The sequence below is a fragment of the Silurus meridionalis genome, chromosome 13 (assembly GCF_014805685.1).
Source record: "Silurus meridionalis isolate SWU-2019-XX chromosome 13, ASM1480568v1, whole genome shotgun sequence".
Classification (NCBI taxonomy): Eukaryota; Metazoa; Chordata; class Actinopteri; order Siluriformes; family Siluridae; genus Silurus; species Silurus meridionalis.
The window spans coordinates 3530709-3555468 of record NC_060896.1 but is presented as its reverse complement, the minus strand read 5'-3'; the positions used below and the strand labels follow the sequence as shown (position 1 = coordinate 3555468).

Below are 24760 nucleotides of genomic sequence, written 5' to 3'. Positions count from 1 at the left end.
AATCACATTCACTCTTACAGCTGTCCATATTTACTCCTACATACAGTACACCATTCCATTTTCTAACAATAAATATTACTACAGTAAAATATAATTTGTATTTCAGGTTTTACTCAAAGTCACACAGCCAAGCAATCATCTCAACAGCAGAGTGCACTAAATGCTAATTAAGGAATCTGTATAAATGCACTACACAGTTGTTATGGGTAGCAAACTTGTGCACAGCATGTGTGAACCGGGCCTTAGTAAGCCTACTGAAGGTTGAGTTGTAGCTGATTTTTTTTGTTTTGCTTTATAATGTCTACATCCAACAGTCAATCTCAATGGGCATGCAAGGATATTTTAGGGGAATTGGTCTAGGTAGCACTGCAACTAATTTCCTTCTCATAATTTTTTTTTTTTTTCTGGCTGATTTCTCATGTTCTCCCCATCTAATGTTCTTACAAATTCCAGATTCAGGTCAAAACCCACCTATTCCTGAAACACTTAAACTAAAACTTTACAGGTTTGCTCAACAGAGTTATAGGCTGATTTATATTTAGTTTGTTATCTAACATACCAGTGTAGATTCATTTATTGATAGAGACTCAGAGCACCTTTGTATGTACCCCTGGACAAGGGCATATGCTAAATGTCACAAATGTAAATATAACCCCCAGTATAGCCAAGCTTCCAATATATTGTCAGGATCTTCTCGGATGTAGACATCAAACCAAGATGGCGGCGTGCACAACGGGAGGCCCAGCGTCTCTCCAGATTTTGCGATTTAGTAGCAATTTCTCCATCAACAGCAAGTTTATCCACACAGAACAGGCTTGCACACATCTCATACAGCTGACAAGCATTACTAGACATCGGCAACACTCACAGATACGGACTTTCAACGGACTTTGAACTCCCTCGGGAAATCGCCCGAACACCGCGGACCGCTGATCCAGCTCGGCCGACAGCGAGACCACAGCGCTGGCGGCGAGACCGTAAACAAAGGAGGGGGAAGCGAGGCGGCATCAGGGCTAAGCTAAGGCTAAACCCGCATCAACCATCGATTCCAAGCGTCTTCCTTGCCAATGTACGGTCTCTTGCTAATAAAATGGATGAGCTGCTGCTCCGGATATCATCACACAAACGGATTAAGGAATGTAATGTCATGATTTTTACGGAAACATGGCTCAACAACAACATTCCCAGCAGCGCCATTGAGCTCGGGGGTCGCAGTGTTTTTCGGGCGGACAGGACGGCAGAGGACTCTGGTAAGCGCAGAGGTGGAGGTCTGTGCATTTATGTTAACAACTCATGGTGCACAGACTCTACTGTTACTGAAAGTCATTGCTCTGTTCATTTAGAGTATTTGATGATTAAGTGCAGACCCTTTTATTTACCGAGAGAATTCTCAGCCATTGTTGTGACTGCAGTGTACATTCTGCCGGATGCTTATGCTAAGTTAGCTATGGAGGAACTGCATGCAGCTATCAGCAAACAGCAGTCTGCACATCCTGAAGGAGCTATCATTGTTGCTGGAGATTTCAACCACTCCAACCTGAAATCTGTTCTACCAAAATTTCACCGCAATGTCTCCTGCTCTACCAGAGGAGACAAAACACTGGACCAGGTATACACAAACATACCTGGGGCATACACAGCCATTCCCCTCCCCCATTCGGGTCAGTCTGATCACCTCTCTTTGTTCATGCTACCCAAATACACACCACTGATCAAACGTGTGAAACCAGCTGTGAGGACAGTAAAGGTATGGCCAGAGGGGGCCATTTCTTCTCTACAACAACAGTTTCAGGATACTGACTGAAACATGTTCGCCTCACAGGCCACACTGGACTCTCACACAGACATGGACATTTACACATCATCTGTTTTGGACCATATTAACACGTGCATTGACAATGTCACTACTGTCAAACACGTGAAATGCTTTCCTAACCAGAAGCCGTGGATGAACTCTGAAGTCCGTCTCCTGTTGAAAGCAAGAGATGCTGCCTTTAAATCTGGCAGTGCAGAGGACTACAACAGAGCCAGGGCCAACCTGAAAAGGGGCATCAGGAAAGCAAAGCTCACATTCAAACTCCACATAGAAGAGCACTTCCACAACTCTGACCCCAGACGCATGTGGAAAGGCATCCAGTCAATCACGGACTACAAACCCACAGCTCAACCAACCAGTAGTGCCTTCCAACCGAACGAACTTAATCACTTTTTTGCTCGTTTTGACCAAAGCACAGGACATTTTACACCAACCACGGACTCTGCTACTGCTTACAGCCCACTTTCAATCTCAACAACGGACGTCTATTCAGTGTTTAGCAGAGTGGATGCATGCAAGGCAGCTGGCCCGGATGGCATACCGGACGTGTTCTCAGAGCATGCGCTGGACAACTGGCACAGGTTTTACTGACATTTTCAACCTGTCACTGGCCCAAGCCACGGTACCAACATGCCTGAAGACCACTACTATCATACCAGTGCCTAAGCACTCAGCTGCTAAATGCCTGAATGACTTTCGCCTGGTTGCACTCACCCCATTGCTATGAAGTGCTTTGAGAAACTGGTAATGAATCACCTCACTGCGGGCCTACCACCTACACTGGACCCATACCAGTTTGCCTATCGCCCGAACAGGTCAACAGAGGATGCAGTTTCCACAGCTCTTTATTCTGCTCTCACCCACCTGGATAAAAGCAACACATACATCAGAATGCTGTTCATTGACTTTAGCTCTGCGTTCAATACAGTCCTCCCCACTGTACTGATCACTAAGCTCAGTGAAATGGGTATCTGCACCTCCACTTGCAGATGGATTCTGGACTTTCTCACCAACAGACCTCAATCTGTCAGGTTGGGAAACCAGGTATCCTCAACCCTCATTCTGAACACTGGCATACCGCAGGGCTGTGTTCTGAGCCCACTGCTCTACTCCCTGTTCACCCACGATTGTGCTCCTCTGTATAACTCCAACATCTTCATCAAGTATGCAGATGACACCACCGTGGTCGGCCAGATTAAAAACAACGACGAATCGGCCTACAGGGAAGAGATCCGTAATCTGGCAGCATGGTGTGCCACCATCAACCTGACTCTCAACGCCACGAAGACCAAAGAGCTCATTGTGGACTTCCGGAAATCCAACAGCGGGAGACATCTACCAGTCAACATCAATGGAACTGAGGTAGAGCGAGTCTCCAGCTTTAAGTTCCTGGGAGTTCACATCTCTGAGGATCTGTCCTGGCAGCAGAACACGTCAGCTATAGTAAAAAAAGCACAACAATGCCTGTACTTCTTGAGAAGTCTCAAGAAATCTCATCTGTCCCCGGGGATTTTAACGAGTTTCTACCGCTGCATCATTGAGAGCATCCTGACCAACTCCATCACTGGTACGGAGGCTCCACTGTGTGTGAACGTAAAGCACTGCAAAGGGTGGTCAAAACCGCCCAATGCATCACTGGCACCCAACTACCTGCCATTAAACACCTTCACCACAGCAGATGTCTGCGCAGAGCTCACAACATCATCAAGGACTCTTCACATCCCAGTCATAAACTGTTTAACCTCCTTCCATCACGAAGTACATACAGGAACTTACGCACCAGAACCAGCAGGTTCAGGGACAGTTTTTTTCCATCCACCATCACATTACTGAATTCTACACTACACCGCTAATCACTACAAAACAAACACAAACAAAAGACTGTATATAACCTCTGTACAATACATATACATATTACATAGTATATCTTTTTCACTCCTCAGCACATCTGCACTTTTTATATCTGTATGTATATTTATCATTACTGTACATTCTGCCCAACAATTCACATTAATTTGTGTATATAATGTATGTGTATATATTTATATATATTTTTTTTTATATATAGTAGACTGTTTATTCAGCTTTCAGACAATAAACTGTTTTCTCATTACCCTGTCGCTTCCTGCATTTGGGTCCTCCCATCCAATCCTCACTCACCTAGTCACCCAGTCGAGTTCATGACAGAATAATCTATCCTTGCATCGTGCACTCCGGCCCCTGAGCTCTGCTGGGGGGCTGCCGAACCTTAGCCTTCCTGCCTGACTGGGGACATCTTCCCACTCTTCTAAGATCAACTCTATGCCTGTCTGCCCTGCCGAGAAAGCCCCCAAGCCGCTCCAGAGTCCTGCCGAGGGCGCCGCTCCTCTTAAGAGTCCCCCCGAGGTCACCGCTCCGCTCCAGAGTACGGCCCAATTCTCTGCTGACCCCATTGATCCACCCCCTGGTTTCTCCAAGGTGTTCGACAGGCCCCTGGGTTTTGCTGATGACATGGTCCAGACCTCTGCAGAGGGCGTTGCTCTGCCTCAGACCTCCGCAGAGGGCATTGCTCTACCTCACACCTCTGCAGAGGGTGTCGCTTTACTTCAGACCTCTGCAGAGGGTGTCGCTCCGCCTCAGGCCTCCGCAGAGGGTGTCGCTCCGCCTCAGGCCTCATCACATCGGGGAGAAAGTGCTTGGGGCAGCCACCTGGAGGCTCGCTCCACGCTGCGTTAGGCCTTTCCTGACCTTTAAAGCGTTCTACCCGATGGCAGTTCGCCTCAAGTCCCCCTGTGCCATCACTGGCACTTGACATTCCTCATGTCCCAGGATTATCGTGCCTCTCCAGTATTTCTCTCCATCAGACTTTTTCCATCCACCCAGGACGGGGGACCCAGGACTGTCAGAATCGCAGCGCACACTTCCGGTTTTGCGGCGTGCATTTTCGGGTTGGCACCCATCTTGCCTTTTTTCCCGCGCCTCCTGGTATTAAAGAACACCCAAGACTTTAGCTCAGGCCAGAGTATCTCACTGGCTTCCTATAGTCCCTGGGATTATTTTTGCCACCTGCCTGCTCTGAACTCTGTTCCTGTTCCTGGTCCTGACCCCTGTTCAGCCCTGCTACTGGTTTTGAACTCTGGACTGGATTTTGGTTTGTGTTTCTGCCCTCCCCATATTTCTCAGTTTGCTGGCTTTGATTTTTTAGACTCTGTTTTCGGTTCTGTTTTTGTCTTCCCTGCATCACCCTGTTTGCCTGTATTTTCGACCCTGGACTGTTGTTGGACTTTGTTTTTTATTTTGCCCATTGCGCTGCTAACTTTTAATTACAGCCTGTTTTCTCATTACCCTGTCACATCCTGCATTTGGGTCCTCCCATCCGGTGCTTATTCACCTAGTCACCCTCAAGAGTTCATGACAGAATAATCTGGCCTTGCATCGTGCACCGTGTCCCGTGAGGTTCTAATAGAATAATCTGGTCATTCACCGTGTCCTGTGATCACTGACATCTAGGGCCATTGAGCAAGGCCCATAACCCTCTCTGTTCCAGGAATGCTGTATGCTCTTATCCAAAGTGACTAATAATTATATCATTTATGCAACTGAACAGTTAAGGGTTCAGGGTTTTGCTCAAGGGCCCAGCATTAGAAGCTTGGTGGTGCTGGGATTTGAACTCATGGACTTTTGTTTAGAAGTCCAGTGTCCTAAACACTGAGCTACTTCTTGACCCAAAAGACAATTTTTGCTCTGCTGTAATGTACATGTGAAAAGTAAAAGCTGCACTTTTATCTTTCTTTAAATATTTCAGGGCCTTTCTAATTTCACATTTCATATAATAGAGTCTCTAATAACTAGTTCAGCTGGTGTTTCTCACTGAAGATTATTCCTGTAGGCATAAATTGTTAAATAATTGTTTATTTGGCATATACCCTTATCCAAAGTGACCTACAGTTATCTCAGGTTCAGCAGAGAAATTTAGGTTAAGGGCCTTGCTAAGGGGCACAGCAGTGGCAACTTGGTGCTGGCATTGAATCCATGACCTTCTGATCAGAAGGCCCACACCTTATCCACTGAGCTACTACTTATTAATACATCAATAAATCTATTAATAAATAGATAATACAAAAAGCTGTAAGGTAGGAGTCATTTTATTTAATTGCAAATATATTGTAGGAAAGCATGATGAAGCTGTTTTAGATTAAATGTGTTTAAAAAAAAAAAAGGGAAAAAAAGAATGACATTAAGGCCCACTTTTTCAGATCGAAATGTCACGCCTTCTTAGGTTGTGACCTACATGTTTACTGTGGAGAATTAGCATTTCCTTCTATATAAATATCCTTATTTTTGATTATTTTTGTTCACTGAGCTGGCAGCTCAGATCAAGAGCATATTCAGTATCTTAGTATTTCTTCTGTACAGCTTCTTAAACTGAAAAACTAGATGGAGTCAATCTTTACTATATTGCTTATAATTAAAGCAATCATGAATTCTTCAAGTGCAGAAGAGACTGCTTGCAGGGTTTATGGAGAATTTAAACATCCACAAATATGGAAGGATGGTCATATCATAATTGGAGGTATTTTCACATTCCATAAAAAATGGGAGATCACCGACTCTTCTTATTCGGTCATGCCTGCTATAAACTGCTTAAGGTTAGTAAGACAGACCTTATGTAAAACATTATACTATATAGTTGGCAAAGTATAAGTTGTAGCTTTGTAATATACAAAATGATTTATATGAATGTGCATTTTTTTTTCAACAAGTTTGGATGTCAGAGCATTCCAGTATTCACAGACCCTGATGTTTGCACTAGAGGAGATTAACAACAGCTCGTCTTTACTGCCTGGAGTCTCGCTGGGCTTTAAAATATTTGATACCTGTAATTCTGCAGCGCTGGGTGTGAAAGGAGCAATGGCACTTTTGAATGGAAATGAGAATTCAATATCAGATCAGGGTTGCACAAAGCCAGCCCAGGTGCAAGCCATAATAGGAGAGACATTCTCATCGGTGTCCATGGCTATAGCAAAGAGTATCGGACCTTTTAGCATACCCTTAGTAAGAAATGATTTATTGATTGGTTTGTTTTACTTGTGAAACCTTATTTATACAATTAATCTTAATGTGAAAAGATATAAAGACTTTTTTGCTTATTTATAGCAATTTATATACTGTATTTATATTTATAGATTAATTATGTGGATCTAATTTTAGATCAGTTATTATTCCACCTGTGAGTGCCTCAGCGATAAACGGATATATCCTTCATTTCTGCGCACTATTCCCAGTGATTATTACCAGACGTTAGCGCTTGCAGAAATGATCAAGCACTTTGGCTGGACCTGGGTGGGAGCAATAAGGAGAGATGATGATTATGGTAACAATGGAATGGCCACTTTTACTAAAATCGCAGAACAACTTGGTATATGTTTAGAATACTCCCTTCCATTTTTTAGAACCTACTCACAAGAAAGAGTTTTAAGAATTGTTGAGCAAATTAAAAGTTCCACTTCACGGGTGATAGTGGGATTTCTCACTCCATGGGACCTGGAGATTTTACTTCAAGTATTTGCTGAACACAACATCACTGGATACCAGTGGGTGGGAAGTGAGGCATGGATTGCTGATTTAATAGCAACTACTTTGGATAAGTCAAATATACTGCAAGGAGCCATAGGGCTAGCGATTCCAAAAGCAACTGTAACAGGCCTAAAGGACTTCATACTTGATGTAAAGCCATTAAAAGCTGTAGGCAGTGGCATTTTTATGGAATTATGGGAGTCTCTGTTTAGTTGCACATATGCAGTGCAGAATAAACCTGAGAACATACCAGCCTGCACAGGAGAAGAGAAACTGTCTGAGGTGGAAAATAACTTCATTGACATGTCTTTGATGCCTATTTTCAGTAATGTGTACAAAGCAGTATATGCCATTGCCCACACCCTACATAAACTTCTTGGCTGCAAAGAAACATGTCCCGTAAAGAAGCAGCCTGATCCTTTCACAGTGAGTTAAAGTGTTTTCAAAACCCTAATTTTTGGGATAAAGCTGCATTATATAAAACCAGACAATTTTTCTCATATGTTAAAATGCACTTTTACATTTTATTTGTATAAAAGTGTCACAAAGCAGATTAATAGGCAGCTGTATATATATATATATATATATATATATATATATATATATATATATATATATATATATATATATATATATAAATGTTTAAATATAATACAATGATGATTTTTGCTTCTACCTCATCAGTTTTTAGAAAGTCTCAAAAAGGTGCGTTTCAAGACGAAGGAAGGTGAAGAAGTTTATTTTGATAAGAATGGTGATCCTCTGGCAAGATATGATATATTAAATTGGCAAAAAATAAAGAAAACCAATATGAGTTTGTCACAGTTGGACTTTATGACTCCTCTTTCCCTGCTCAGGATCGAATGGCAGTAAATATGGCCTCAATTGTCTGGGCAAAAATTCAAAACAGGTTAGTATTTATAAATATGCATATATATTTATATTTATATATATATATATATATATATATATATATATATATATATATATATATATATATATATATATATATATATATATATATATATATATACATTTTCTGCTGATTAATTTTCCATGTTTAATTAACTAATGTTTCATCAAAAGCATATTTAAGTCGATATTTAATAATATTTAACTTAAAAAGTTGCATTGGTCATAGGTGCCAAAGTCTGTATGCAGTGAGAGTTGCCCTCCCGGCACAAGAAAAGCTGTACAGAAAGGAAAACCCATCTGCTGTTTTGACTGCATACCATGTGCTGATGGAGAAATCAGTAATATGACAGGTATATAAATGACTACTATTCAATACAGTAAAATAAAAATCAATTATCTCTTTCTCTCCCTAGATAGATAGATGATAGATAGATAGATAGATAGATAGATAGATAGATAGATAGATAGATAGATAGATAGATAGATAGATAGATAGATAGATAGATAGATAGATAGATAGATAGACATCTGTAATGTACATTCTGCTGTTAAGTGTTATGAATTTCTAAACCTATTTTATATTCTCTCCCTCTGACAGATTCTATTAAATGTGAACAGTGTCAGCAAGATTACTGGTCAAATCCAGTGAGAGACACATGTGTAAAGAAGGAAATTGAATATTTATCCAATGAAGAAACTATGGGAATTTTGTTAACCGCAGTGTCCATTATTGGGGCCTTTATAACAATAATGATAGCAATCATATTCTTTATGTATAAAAATACACCAATAGTCAAAGCAAACAACTCTGAACTGAGTTTTCTGCTGCTCTTCTCTCTGACTCTTTGTTTCCTCTGTTCAATTACATTCATCGGACAGCCCTCAAATTGGTCCTGTATGCTGCGGCACACAGCTTTTGGAATCACATTTGTCCTCTGTATCTCCTGCGTTCTGGGGAAAACCATTGTGGTGTTAATGGCCTTCAAAGCTACACTTCCAGGCAGCAATGTCATGAAATGGTTTGGGCCTCTACAGCAGAGACTCAGTGTAGTTGCATTCACTCTCATACAGGTTCTTATTTGTGTACTTTGGTTAACAATATCGCCTCCTTTCCCTTTAAAAAATTTCATGCACTATAAGGAAAAGATCATTCTTGAATGCAGTTTGGGCTCAGACATAGGTTTCTGGGCTGTACTGGGTTATATTGGCCTTTTAGCACTTTTATGTTTTATTTTAGCTTTTCTGGCTAGAAAACTTCCAGATAATTTTAACGAAGCCAAATTCATTACATTCAGCATGTTACTGTTCTGTGCAGTTTGGATTACTTTTATACCCGCTTATGTCAGTTCTCCAGGAAAGTTCACTGTAGCTGTAGAGATATTTGCTATTTTAGCATCAAGCTTTGGTTTACTCTTCTGTATCTTTCTTCCAAAGTGTTACATAATCATCATGAAGCCAGAGAGGAACACTAAAAAGCAACTCATGGGTAAAGAGTAAGTTTGTAGTTTAAATATGCATGATGATTATTGCCCAATATTAAGTTAGTATCAAAGTAAACTTCAAACCTATTGTGTGAAATAAGGTTCATTCATTATTTTCTCATACATTTATGTAAGCTTAACCTTTAAAGTTGATTGCAATCTAAATATTATGTCTGTCATATCTTTCAAGAAAATTTTAAATTAAATATAATATATTATCCAGAAAACAGAATTGAAATTTGTGGACATTTGTCACTTGTTACTTTCAGTGGTTGTATTTAAAAATCTCATGAGCTACATTTTAGCTGCATGATTACAGACAACATAAGATGATAAAAAATATAATTGGTGTGCCAACTATCAGTCTGTGGGAATTTATGAGATGCAAATTACATTAATAACACAATAATTTCTCTTTCTACACTTCATACATCACACTTTTGCTAACAATAAAGAAATACATTAAATTCATGTATCTCTACTACAATGACCCTAAACACTACAATAACTAGATTATAAAAATCATGGTAAAGTTGCTTGCATCTCTTGAATTTAGGTGTGTAGGATTTTAGGAACATATCACTTCACATCACGGGCACTTATAACCTTGCAGGAACTAAAGCAAGGGGGTACCTTGTTTAATGGAAGGTAGCACAATGGTGATTTTTGGATGGCAGGTTGATTCACCACCTGACATTGTAGACTTCAGTTCGGCCTTTAATACCATCATTTCTGACCCTCTCTCAGCCAAACTGACCCAGATTTCAGTGCCCACCCCAATCTGTCTGTGGATCACCAGCTTCCTGACAGACAGGCAGCAGACAGTGGGCTGGGCAAACTCACATCCAGGTCTCTCACACTCAGCACAGGGTAGCGTTCTCTCCCCACTGCTCTTCTCACTGTACACAAATGATTGCACCTCTAAAGACCCCCCTGTCAAGCTCCTGAAGTTGGTGGCGACACTACAGTCATCAGTCTCATCCAGGATGGAGACTATTCTGCTTACAGACAGGAGAATAAAGAGCTGGCTGTCTGGTGCAACCACCACAACCTGGAGCTTAACATGTTCAAAACAGTGGAGATGAATGTGGACTTTAGGAGAAATCCCTCAGCACTCCCCCCACTCACCATCATGAACAGCACTGTAACAACAGTGGAGTCATTCAAGTTTCTGGTACCACCATCTCTCTGGACCTGACGTGGGACAATAACATTGACTCCATTGCTAAAAAGGCCCAGCAGAGATTGTACTTCCTTTGCCAGCTAAAGGAAATTTAACCTGCCACAGGAGCTGCTGAAACAATTCTACTCGGCCATCATTGAGTCTGTCCTGTGTACATCTATAATTGTCTGTTTTGGTTCAGCTATTAAATCAGACATCAAGAGAATTATTGGTGCCCCACTGCCCAATCTCCAAGATCTTTACTCATCCAGAGTGGAGAGAAGGGCTAAGAAAACCACTTTGGACCCCACACACCCAGCCCACTCTCTCTTCGAAAAGTTGCCTTCTGGTCGGCGCTACAGAGCTCCGTCTACCAAAACAGCCAGGCACAAACAGTTTTTTTTCTGCAGGCTATACTCAGCATAAACAATTAAAATATTCATAACTACACATTGTCCACCATAACTGACACATTTGTACATAGCATCCAAATGGTCCATTTGTAAACTGAACACTTGTAAATAACATCTGTACATTTATTTGACAACTATTTTACTCTGTATATATTATCTTATACTTATCTAAATGTCTGGTTTACAATTCTGTTACATTAAATCTGTACTTCTCCTGCACAGGAAGCTCATGATGCCAAGTCAAATTCCTTGTGTGTGTAAGCATACTTGGTAATAAAGCTATTTCTACTTCTGATTCTGATTTGTGACATGACACACACTACTATATAAATACAGCCACAAATTTCCTGGCCATAAAAAAATGCCAGGAGTTGGTTTTTATAATTGCCCTAAATGCCCCATGCTTCTGTTGCATTCTCAAGACAAGTAGGTTATCCAGTGATCCCATCTTCTGGAGTACCAACCAGGTGTTCCAGACTCTATAGTATCTTGCCTGAGCTTGGGCTATTTAAAATTTGAAAAGGAACTGATGTTGTGTTTGGTAGATGTCAGTAGGGGTTTTGATGACCTCCACTATTGGTAAGGACTCTAAGCTAATGGATATAGCAAAAATCGTCTCTAGGTTACGTATGTAACACTGGTTCCCTGAGGGAACAAAATGCTGCGTCAACGCTATGGGAACACTTCCATGTGACCACAATCTGGATCACATGTTAATCTGTCCAATGGAAAGGAACAACGTCACCGGTGGGGTGACATCACGACCAGGAAGCTATAAGCACACATGCAGTGGAGACGGCACTAGTTTTGAGAGTGAAGGAAGCACTCGCAGGGATGCAGGGAGTGTTCTCTCAGAAAACCAGGGTTCTCTCAGAGAACCAGAGCTAGAGACTTTATTTTTAAGCAAATCGAGCTGCATCAACAACGCTTTGGGAACGAGTGCCCACTAGCGCCAGACTGACCAATCCCTGCCTAGTGTGGATGGGCACAGCAGAGAGAGTAGCCAGAAGTGGCACTTAGTTCATAGACTTGACAAAGGTCAGAGGTGTGAACCAGCCTGTAGAAATGTAAATGTCTTGGAGAAATACCACAGAGGACAAGGTCTTAGAGGCCGCCACACCCCGGGTTGAGTGAGCTCTGACCCCGATGAAGCGTAGAGACCGGAGGACTCAAAAAAAGGAGTGGAATGCATTCACAATTCATCTACTTAGGGTCTGCTAATTAGCAGGAAACCCCTTTTTATAAAAAGCAGTGCAGACAAAACAGCTGGTCCGACTTTCTCCACACGCTGTTCTGTAGACGTATGTGTCCAGTGCTCACACCGAGCACACCCGGTTAAGCTTCTCCTGATGATGGGCCTGAGAGGAAGAGGATAGAATGCCTTGTGTCTCGGGACCTTGGGAAACTCCAGACAGGAGGGGTTCACGTAAAGGGCATGAAGGTCCCCAACCTTCTTCACAGATAAGATTTCTTGACTGTCAAAAATCTCACGGGGACTTCGGATTGGGGCTAGAAGGAATTCTTAGACAAGGCCTCCAGAACAACGGCCAAGTCCCATACAATCACTCTGGGTCATACCTCAACAAGTTTTTTTCCCTAGGGACTGTTTGGCAAGCAGAGCATGATAAGCCGCAAAAGTGGGCATGTAAACCTTCAGGGTGGAAGGAGACAACCCTTTGGCAAAGTGTTTTTGAAGAAATACCAGCACTGGGCCAACTGGGCAGTAAACTGGGCCTGAGTGGTGACCTACGCACCATGTAGTGAACAGGCACCACTTTGCGACATAAAACCCTCTCATGGAAGCAGCTCTGCATTGGAAAATGGTCTCTACAACCTCAGCTGAGAGACCATTGGGTAAGAGCTGTGCCCGAATAGGCCACAGCCACAGCCTCCACAGCTTGGGGTTGCAGTGATCCCTGAGCCACCACTGTAGGGTTCACAGTGAGTAGCTGGCCTTCTCTCACATGTTTTGACTGCAGTGAGGATAGACTCGACTCATGCAAGAGACATTTTTTTGTACTGGAAAAAGTACACTTTGCTTAGCGTTCTGTGTTAACCCTAATTCCTTCATATGGGCAAGAATAACATCTCAATGCTGGGTCTCCAGGTGGTCTGATCGAGCTAATATCAAAGAGTCGTTGATATAGTTTAGTATGCAGATGCCCCAGAGTCTCAGCAGAGCCAGAGCTGCATCCACACACTTTGTAACGGTGCAGGGTGAGCGTGCAAGCCCGAATGGAAGGAGCCAATATTGATAAGCTTCAACCCCGAAAACAAACCGTAGGAACTTCCTGTGTGAAGAAAGGATGGATACGTAAAATAAGTGCCCTTCAGATATATTGTCAAACCAGTTCTCGGATTTAATTTGAAAAATGACCTGTTTCAGGGTAAGCATCTTGAACCTGAATCTCAATAGAGAGCGGTTCAGCTGACAAAGATCTAAAATGGGAGGCAGCCTCCAATCCTTCTTGGGAACTATGAAGTACTGTCTGTAGAACCCAGACTCTCTGTCAAACGAAGATTTTCACTTCTTGTTCCATAACCAGCTCCTGCTCAGGCCCCAGCAGAGTGGGACACACCCTGTTGAACCTGGCAGGAAAAGACCTGAACTGAATCGTATAAACTCTCTCCACAGAATGCAGGACCCACAGAGACGTTGCCATGCTGCCAGTTGGCCTCTTAAGGGAATCAGATCTTTTGGCCTGGAGCTAGCGCTGTCTCCACCGCATGTGTTTTATAGCTTCCAGGTCAGGGTGATGTTGCGCCGTTCCATTGGACAGAGTACACGTGATACAGAGCATGGTCATGTGGAATCATTCCCAATTCGTTGTTGACGCAGCTCAAGTTCCTGAAAGGGAAAAAGCATTTCCATTCACATTTGGTAGATTCCCTTTTACAGAGTAACTTAAAATGCTCTCACGTATACAACTTAGCAGGCAAGGGATTAAGAGCCTTGCTCAATGGCCAAACATTAGCTAAATTTTCTGTAGCAATTGTGTCTGATTCCTGCTCCTGCTTCAGTTTTTCTGCGTTGCATACGTTTGTGAACGAGTATTTTTCCGAGCTTTCCTGTCATCTGAAAATGTAAATAGGCTTGTCTGTTTGAGCAACTGACTCAGTGCAAAGAAAGAGAAGCAATGGGAACCTGGTATTTCTGTTCTTTTTTCTTTTTTTTCATGACCTTTGAAACATGTCTAGTCTTCATGTTCCATGTTAAGTGTGGTTTTACTAATAATAAACATACATTTGCATGAAGCAATTAAAATTATTAATTTAAGGTACATTTAGAACAGATAAAATTTTGCAATTAATCATGAGTTAACTCGTGACAGTCATTCGATTAACCACAATTAAAATTTTAATTGATTGACAAACACAGCAACGGCCACCTAAAAAAACAAAAAACTAAATCAAAATATATTGAAAAAACTTTAAAAATCTGCATGCACTATTTAGATTTGTAGAGAAATGTAAGTCTCACTCTTCTCGACTTATGAATAATTGACTTTTCCGGTTCCAATCAATTTCGTAAGTCAGGGTTAGGGTTAACCCTAATCCTAACCCTAACCCTACGCAATAATAGTTCAAATTACAAAAAATAAAAAAGAAACCCCTAAAACAAGACATTATTAAAAAAACAAAAAAAACAAACAAAAAAAACAGGCTAAATGACATCAAGATTGACTTTTCATTCAGATTAGATACAGGTCACACCTCCCTTGGCTGTGCTTCCATATGGGGAATTTGCATTTTCTTCCTTATAAATAATGGAGATTATTTCTTTTCAGTGAGCCAACAAATTAGACCACGGGCACATCCATTACCACTTACTCCCTCAATGTATGTCTGTAGAGGTAACTGAGTGGGAAAGCTAGATGGAGTCAATCTTTGCACTCTTTGAAATAGTAATGGCCATCATTAATTTTTCTAGGGCCCAAGAAAATACTTGTAGCGTACGAGGAGAGCCTGCATACCCAGAGCTATGGAGGAATGGTGATATCATTATCGGAGCAATTTTTCCTTTCCATAATAAATGGGAGATCACAGACTCATCTTATTCAGTCATGCCGCCTGCAGTGAATTGCATGAGGTAAGTAATATAAACATTACGTTGAATATACAACAAATTATCAACAATTATTAAATAATGCCAACCCTATAGTATTGTAAACTGAAAACAGTGTATGTGTTTCTATTTGATTTCATTAAACTAGCCTGGAATTTAGAGCTTTGCAGTATTCACAGACGCTGATCTTTGCAATAGAGGAGATCAACAACAGTTCATCTCTACTGCCTGGAGTTTTACTGGGCTACAAGATCTATGATACCTGTGGTTCTGCAGCCCTGGGAGTGAAAGTAGCAATGGCACTTGTCAATGGAAATGAAAACTCGGCCTCAGACATGACTTGCACAAAGCCAGCCCAGGTGCAAGCTATAATAGGAGAGACATATTCATCTGTGTCTATGGCTATAGCAAAGAGTATTGGACCTTTCAGCATGCCCTTAGTAAGGATTTACTTTTAATTAATTAGACATTTATAATATTAAATGTAAAATGACAATTTTTTATATTTAATTTATAAATAATAATTTTATGGAAAGGTAGGAAAAATGACTGATCCTTAAGCCTGTTATAATTATGTGAATCTAATTTTTAGATCAGTTATTATTCTACATGCGAGTGCCTCAGTAATAAAGCGAAATATCCCTCATTTCTGCGCACTATCCCCAGTGATTATTACCAGACAATTGCACTTGCAGAAATGATCAAGCACTTTGGCTGGACCTGGGTGGGAGCAATAAGGAGAGATGATGATTATGGTAACAACGGAATGGCTGCATTTACTAAAATCGCAGAACAACTTGGTATATGTTTAGAATACTCCCTTCCATTTTTTAGAACCTACTCACAAGAAAAAGTGTTGAGGATTGTTGAGCAAATTAAAAGCTCTACTTCTCGAGTAATTGTGGGATTTGTCACTCCATGGGACCTGGAGATTTTACTTCAGGTATTTTCGGTATACAACATAACCGGATATCAGTGGGTTGGAACTGAGGGATGGATTGCTGATCCAGTGGCGGTCACATTGGACAAGTATAATATACTGCAAGGAGCTATAGGTCTAGCGATTCCCAAAACAACAGTAACCGGTCTGAAGGAGTTCATCCTAGATGTAAAACCATTGAAAGATGCAGGCAGTGCCATTTTTATGAAATTCTGGGAAGCTATGTTCACTTGTAAATATGAAATACAAAATAATTCGAAGGATGTGTCTGTTTGCACAGGTGAAGAAAGCCTGTCTGACATTGAAAACACCTTTACTGATATGTCTATGATGCCTATTTTTAGTAATGTGTATAAAGGAGTATATGCCATTGCTCATACACTACATGAACTTCTTGATTGCAAAGAAACATGTCCTACAAAGAAACAGCCTGATCCTTTCACAGTGAGTTCAAGGCGAACGTTTTGTGCTTCAGCTTTACTGCTTTAAATGTGCTACACTTGTATATCAGAGGTAAAATGGATATTTTGAAATGCATTTTCCATGATGTAACTTTCCAAATGAACCATTTTCTCTTGATCAGTTTCTAGAACACCTTAAAAAGGTGCGTTTTAAAACCAAGGATGGCGAAGAGGTTTATTTTGATAAAACGGTGATCCTCCAGCAAAATATGAAATAATAAACTGGCAAAAAAGGAAAGAAAGCCAATATGAGTTTGTCACTGTTGGACTTTACGACTCCTCTGTTCCTGCTCAAAATCGGTTAGCAGTAAATATGGCTTCCATTGTCTGGGCACAAAATTCAAATCAAGTGAGTATTTGAGGAATCTATGGCTTGTATTTAGTAAATAGAATTGTGTTCACATTTTTGTGCACATCATGTACTAATTTCAATTATACTACTTGTGTTTTTGAATATACTTAATGAAATTGACTTGTTCGTAGTTGCCTAAATCTGTATGCAGTGAGAGTTGTCCTCCCGGCACAAGAAAAGCTGTACAGAAAGGAAAACCCATCTGCTGTTTTGACTGCATACCATGTGCTGCTGGAGAAATCAGTAATATGACAGGTATAGAAATTAAATGAGGAAAAAAAACCAATACACATAAAATATAATAGAACCTTATATCTTGTAGGATAGTAATATGATGTAATGATACACAACAGTAATAAAGTAGACTCTGCTTGTTTTATGTGTTTCTAACATCTTTTTTCCTCTAATCTCTTTCTCTTTTTCTCTCTGTGAGACAGACTCTCTTAAATGTGAACAATGCCAGCAAGATTATTGGTCAAATCCAAGCAAAGATGAATGTGTTAAAAAGGAAATTGAATATTTGTCGTATGAAGAAACGATGGGAATTTTGCTGACAGCAGTGTCTGTTATTGGTGCATTTATGACAATAGTAATAGCAATCATATTCTACAGATATAAAAATACTCCAATAGTCAAAGCAAACAACTCTGAGCTGAGCTTCCTGCTGCTCTTCTCACTGACTCTGTGTTTCCTCTGTTCACTTACATTCATTGGACGGCCCTCTGAGTGGTCCTGTATGCTGCGGCACACAGCTTTTGGTATCACATTTGTCCTTTGTATCTCATGTGTTCTGGGAAAAACTATAGTTGTGTTAATGGCCTTCAGAGCTACACTTCCAGGCAGCAATGTCATGAAATGGTTTGGGCCTCTACAGCAGAGACTCAGTGTACTTGTTTTCACTCTTATACAATTCCTTATTTGTGTGCTTTGGTTAACAATTTCTCCTCCTTTCCCTTTTAAAAATTTAATGCACTACAAGGAAAAGATCATTCTTGAATGTAATTTGGGCTCAAACTTCGGTTTCTGGGCCGTCCTGGGTTACATAGGCCTTCTAGCTCTTTTATGCTTTGTTTTAGCTTTTCTAGCTAGAAAGCTGCCTGATAACTTTAATGAAGCAAAATTCATTACATTCAGTATGCTAATGTTTTGTGCAGTGTGGATCACCTTTATTCCAGCTTATGTCAGCTCTCCTGGAAAATTTACTGTAGCTGTAGAAATATTTGCAATTTTAGCATCAAGCTTTGGGTTACTATTTTGTATCTTTCTACCAAAGTGTTACATAATCATATTAAAACCAGAAAAGAACACCAAAAAACAAATAATGGGGAAAGCGTCCAGTAACTGAGGTGATATCCATTATGATCAAGTCGACATAGTTGCTATAGCTTTAAAGCATATATAGCCAAAAGATTTTAAAATTCAGATTTTTAGACACTTAGACAGAAAATCAGACTGTAAGTGTTTTAATTTGTTATTTGAAATAATATATAATACATGTTTTTGTAAAAGTATTTGAATAGGTTTTAAAAGTGAAAATGTATAAATAAAGATCTGCTTTCCACAATGTCTTTCCTAAATCAATTTCTGTGTTCTTAACATTTTGATATAAGGTGATTTCTTCTAAAATTTCAGAACATTTTTTTATGTTTTATATATTATATTTCATATATACCTGCGCGATTTTCCTCACATTCCCTTCCAACTGTATCTCCACTCATTTTATTCACATCTAATATTCAATTAATACCAATATATAGAACTATCCAAACTCACAAAGTCATATGTTTTACTGTGATATTTGTGGATGAAATGTGGATGAAATGGTTTTCATGCACAGAAATCTTATATGCAGTTATTTTGTAACAGTATAATTTAATATGATTAGTATTGTGAGGTCACAGATTTGGGTCTCTAACTGCAATTTTCTACATATCCACAAGAGGTTGCTAATTCCCACAGTTTGAAATGTACAGTACATGGCTTTGTTTATGGGTCAAAACATGGGTCAAAGTTCCCTTATGGGGAGTTCATAGCTTAGTACTTAAGGTGCTGTGTTACTGATCAAAAGGTCAGTGGTTCAAGCCCTGGTATTGCCAAGCTGCCATCCTTTACCCTCTGTGCTTAAGGGGTGCTGTATCATGGCTCCTTATTACATTGCTGACATATGCAAAGAATGAATTCCACTGTGCTGTACAATACACGTGGCAAGTTAAAGCACCTTTCTTTCTTTTCTAAATTGACATGTTTATTTATCCTTCAGGTACTTGTTACTATTATTTTACCATCTAAGCATGTTGGTCATGATCAAGCAGATCTCTGAGACATGAAAAAATACTTATTAGCACAGTCAGAGTTATTTGCATTTGAGCTTATCGTGTTTTTAGTTTTGTCAAAACATGTTTTACTGTAGATCATTCAAACCTTTCCTTATTATGAGCTCATTTTGAAGATAAAGAATTTGAGGTTCTTCTGTTCAGCTGCGAGTGATCACTACATGTCCTCCAAAAGTCAACAGCCATTTCTTTAGTTTCATCCAAATTCACAGGTTGTCAGCCTTTGCACTTCATCTCTGTATGCTGACTCGTCGTTCTTACTGATGAGACCCAACACGGTGGTGTCATGGGCGAACTAGATGATGTGATTCGAACTGTGCATTGCTTTACAGTCATGAATGCATCAAATTGGCTTGTCAAGTTAACCTTTTGAGCACCTCATCATTACTTCTGTAAGGCCCCATTTAGCTAAATAGGTAAACTATAAAGGGGAGGCATCCTCTGAAAAAGGCATAAATGTGGCCAATGATGCAACACTGCAAGCTCAAATGCAGAATTATGAGTCTGTCAAAAAATAAAGTATAATTTATATTATTTTGAATCGCCCCAAAACACTAAGCCATCTCTTAGTGACTTGTACAGGCCAGAGATTAATTTATTATTTAAAAAGTATTGCAGTTTGCAGTAGGTTTCAACTACTCATTCACTACATACTGGATTTTGAATAAGATGTATTCAGACATAGCATTCAAAGCTAATTGTTTACATTAACAGTATCTATTACAGTAGCTGAGAAAAAGAACCAGAAATTGGAAAACCGGAAAACCAGAAATGTGAAGCAGCCAGTCAGAATGTCACACCTCCTTTAGTCATGAGCCACAAGTGTAACTTTACCATAGAGACGACGCATTTCAATTTATATAAATACATGCCCTTCTTGTTCAAATTCAGGACACATCACACACACACACACACACACACACACACATTTTCTTATCTCATCTCTTTATCTGTAGTAATAAATGGAGTCTATTTTTACACTCTTGCATGTTGTAATGGCCATCATCAATTTTTCCAGAGCTAATAAGACTACATGTATCCTGCGAGGAGAGCCTGAATATCCACATATATGGAAGAATGGTGATATCATAGTTGGAGCAATTTTCCCCTTTCATAGCAGTTGGGAAATCACGGAGTCATCCTATTCATCCAGGCCACCTTCTATGAAGTGTTTGAGGTAAGCAGCATTGGAAAAAAAGTATTTATTAAACAAATGATCGAGATATTAATATTCAGGCATAAACAGTTACTGTTAGCTAAATCATATTAAGTGATCTGTATGCACTTTTCCTTTTTTTTTTTTTTATCAGTCTGGACTTCAGAGCTTTCCAGTATTCACAGACATTGATTTTTGCAACAGAGGAGATAAACAACAGTTCCTCTCTTCTGCCTGGGGTCACACTCGGATACAAGATTTATGATACCTGTGGTTCTGCAGCACTGGGGGTTAAAATGGCAATGACACTAATGAATGGAAATGAGAAGTCAGCCACTGATGACAACTGCACTAAACCAGCTCAAGTGCAAGCCATACTAGGAGAAACGTACTCATCAGTGTCCATGGCCATATCAAAGAGTATTGGACCTTTCAGCATTCCCTTAGTAAGAATTTATTCAATATGTATATTTATGTAGGGTATAACAACATTTATTAAAAGTAAAAGCATTTACAGATGAAAAGACATACATAGGTGGAACAATACTGACTGTAAATGCCTGGGATGCCTCTGTGATTTTAGATCAGTTACTATGCCACCTGTGAGTGTCTCAGCGACAAAACGAAATATCCCTCCTTTCTGCGCACTGTTCCCAGTGATTATTACCAGAGCAGAGCACTGGCAGAGATGGTCAAGCACTTCGGCTGGACCTGGGTTGGAGCAATACGAAGAGACGACGATTATGGTAACAATGGAATGGCTACGTTTACGAAAATCGCAGAGCAACTGGGCATCTGCTTAGAATACTCCCTTCCATTTTTCAAAACCTACTCACAAGATAAAGTGCTAAGAATTGTTGAGCAAATTAAAAGCTCCACTTCACGAGTTATAGTAGGGTTTCTCACTCAGTGGGATTTGGAAATTTTGGTGCAGGTGTTTTCTGAGCATAACATCACTGGATATCAGTGGGTTGGAACTGAGGGCTGGATCGCTGATCCAATAGTGGCTACTCGTGATAAGCACAACATACTGCAAGGAGCCATAGGGCTAGCTATCCCTAAAACAAAGGTGTCTGGTCTGGATGACTTTATTCTGGATGTAAAGCCACTAAAATCTGTAGGGAGTGCCATTTTTACCAAATTTTGGGAGTCTTTGTTTAACTGTAAATATACAATGCAGAATGATTCGGAGAACTTGCCAGTGTGCACAGGTGAAGAGACACTGTCTGAAATGGAAAACGCTTTCACTGATATGTCCTTGATGCCCATTTTCAGTAATGTGTATAAAGGCGTGTATGCCGTTGCCCATACACTGCATGACCTTCTTGGCTGTAAACAATCATGTCAAACAAACAAGCAACCCGACCCTTTCACAGTGAGTTGATGCTGCTACAAATGCGGTTTTCGATTAAATCTTTAGACTATTGCCAGACACAAACTGCAATAATTTAAAATACATTTGTATTTACTTTTTACCATATACAATGTATAATATTTACACATGCATTTTCTTTATTTCCCAAGTTTCTTGAACACCTCAGAAAGGTACGTTTTAAGACCAAAGAAGGTGAAGAAGTTTATTTTGATATAAATGGTGACCCACCAGCAAAATATGAAATAATAAACTGGCAAATAAACGAAAATAATCAAAATGAATTTGTCACTGTTGGACTTTACGACTCCTCGTATCCTGCTCATGATCGATTAACAGTAAACTTGTCCTCGATTATATGGGCTCAAAATACCAATAAGGTGAGTGTAAAGCGTAAATTCATAAAAATCTATACATTAACTATATTTATTATATTTTTCATAAAATGATTGCATTTATATCGATTGTCTAAATTGGTTTAGAATCAAATGTGAAAAATTTTGGAAATATTTCTTATAAATATGAACACTATTTGGATAATAGGTACCAGTATCTATATGTCATGAGAGTTGTCCTCCAGGAACCAGGAAGGCTGTACAGAAAGGAAAACCCATCTGCTGCTTTGACTGTATTCCATGTGCTGCAGGAGAGATCAGTAATATGACAGGTATATAAATATAAACATAAAGGACACAGTCAAAGACAAAGTGGCCGATTTTTCAAGATGCTTAGTAAAATGAACAAATCGATTTCACTGTAAAATGTGTAGTACACAAGACTAATCAATGCTATTTATTTATTAATTTTGGTATTGTATGAGGAAGTCTGGTGTGACCGAGAAGTATGTGAGCATGGTGCAGGACATGTATGAGGACAGTGTGACAGCAGTGAAGTGTGCAGTAGGAATGACAGACAGTTTATTAGTGGGACATTGCATGTAGGACATTTTAAGATTGTTTGGACATTGACTAAGATTGTTTGGATGTGTGCGGAGTAGGAACATGGGGTATATCAGTAGGAGAGTGTTGAGGATGGAGCCACCAGGAAGGAGGAAAAGTGGAAGGCCAAGGAGGAGGTTTATGGATGTGGTGAGGGAAGACATGCAGGTAGTTGGTTTAAAAAAGGGGGATGTAGAGGACAGAGTAGTATGGAGACGGATGATCCAATGTGGCAAAAGAAGAAGAAGAATTAATTTATTCAGTTATTAATTACCAGAGGCAGAGCACATATTAACTTTGGTTAATTACTGTTCACTTCTACTTTTACTACTTTAAATACTGTTTGAGGTATTAACATTTAATTGCTTTTTTATAGATATAGAATTACTTTGCATATGCAAACAAGACTATGAGCAGAACACTATATCGAATATTTTCTGAAGTTGAAGTATACAAAATACACTGGAAAAACTCCAAAAGCTTAAATCATGGCCATTGCTCTAAATAATTTTGATTTTTTTTTTCTCACTGACAGACTCTATTGAATGTGAAGAGTGTCAACAAGATTACTGGTCAAATGCACTTAAGGATAAATGTGTAAAAAAGGAAACTGAGTATTTGTCCTATGAAGAAACGATGGGAATGTTGCTGACAGCAGTGTCCGTTATTGGTGCATTTATGACAATAGTAATAGCAATCATTTTCTTTAGACATAAAGATACACCAATTGTCAAAGCCAACAACTCTGAACTGAGTTTCCTGCTGCTCTTCTCACTGACTCTGTGTTTCCTCTGTTCACTAACTTTCATCGGTCAGCCCTCTGATTGGTCCTGTATGCTGCGCCACACAGCCTTTGGAATCACTTTTGTTCTTTGTATCTCTTGTGTTCTGGGAAAAACTATAGTGGTGTTAATGGCCTTCAGAGCTACACTTCCAGGCAGTAATGTCATGAAATGGTTTGGGCCTCCACAACAGAGACTCAGTGTAGTTATATTTACACTTATACAAGTCCTCATTTGTGTGCTTTGGCTGTCAATATCCCCTCCTTTCCCTTTTAAAAATCTAAGTCACTACAAGGACAAGATCATTCTAGAATGTAATTTGGGCTCAAACTTAGGTTTCTGGGCTGTGCTGGGTTACATAGGCATTTTGGCCGTTTTATGTTTTTTTTTGGCTTTTCTAGCACGAAAATTGCCTGATAATTTCAATGAAGCCAAATTCATTACATTCAGCATGCTCATGTTCTCTGCAGTCTGGATCACTTTTATTCCAGCTTATGTCAGTTCACCTGGGAAGTTTACAGTAGCTGTCGAAATATTTGCTATTTTAGCTTCCAGCTTTGGTTTGCTGTTCTGCATATTTCTTCCGAAATGCTACATAATTATACTGAAGCCAGAGAAAAACACTAAAAAGCAAATTATGGGAAAAGTTAAGTGACCCAATAGTGTCAAAATTAATTAGTACCTTAATTAGTACCTTATATAAAGCATATTGCTTACCATTATCTTAAATTTTCAAGACATTTTTTGGACAGAAATAAAGTCAAATTTACTTTAAAAAACATATTGGTCATTAGCTCTGTTATTTTAAATAATACTTAAATAATCATTATACAAAGATTGAATTATAAATATATCATCCTGACATATTTTTATGAAGAGAGGGGCATTCAGCTACCCTTAAGAAAAAAAACCCACATGTATTTACTTGTTTATTCATTTGATTGTTTAATGTGTAAATAAACATTTAGAAGGCTGTAGATCACATGAACTTGGGTCATTTTTTTGTGTGAATTTGCT

The 24760-nt window shown here is 39.6% G+C and overlaps 2 protein-coding genes and 1 pseudogene across 2 annotated transcripts; all 3 read left to right on the top strand.

Moving 5' to 3' along the window:
- Positions 1-6232: 6232 nt before the first annotated feature.
- LOC124395930 (extracellular calcium-sensing receptor-like) lies at positions 6233-9784 on the top strand. The gene is given in 7 exon segments (XM_046864819.1): positions 6233-6444; positions 6559-6850; positions 7007-7798; positions 8057-8162; positions 8165-8286; positions 8514-8637; positions 8886-9784. Coding segments are annotated over 7 exon segments (2547 nt in total).
- Positions 9785-15218: 5434 nt separating this feature from the next.
- Positions 15219-18564, top strand: LOC124395929 (annotated as a pseudogene).
- A 2061-nt stretch (positions 18565-20625) lies between these two features.
- LOC124395928 (extracellular calcium-sensing receptor-like) lies at positions 20626-24398 on the top strand. Its single transcript, XM_046864818.1, is given in 8 exon segments — positions 20626-20672; positions 20806-21097; positions 21235-22026; positions 22176-22403; positions 22567-22690; positions 23497-23907; positions 23910-23958; positions 23960-24398. Coding segments are annotated over 8 exon segments (2349 nt in total). The 5' UTR covers positions 20626-20658.
- The last annotated feature ends 362 nt before the right edge of the window (positions 24399-24760 follow it).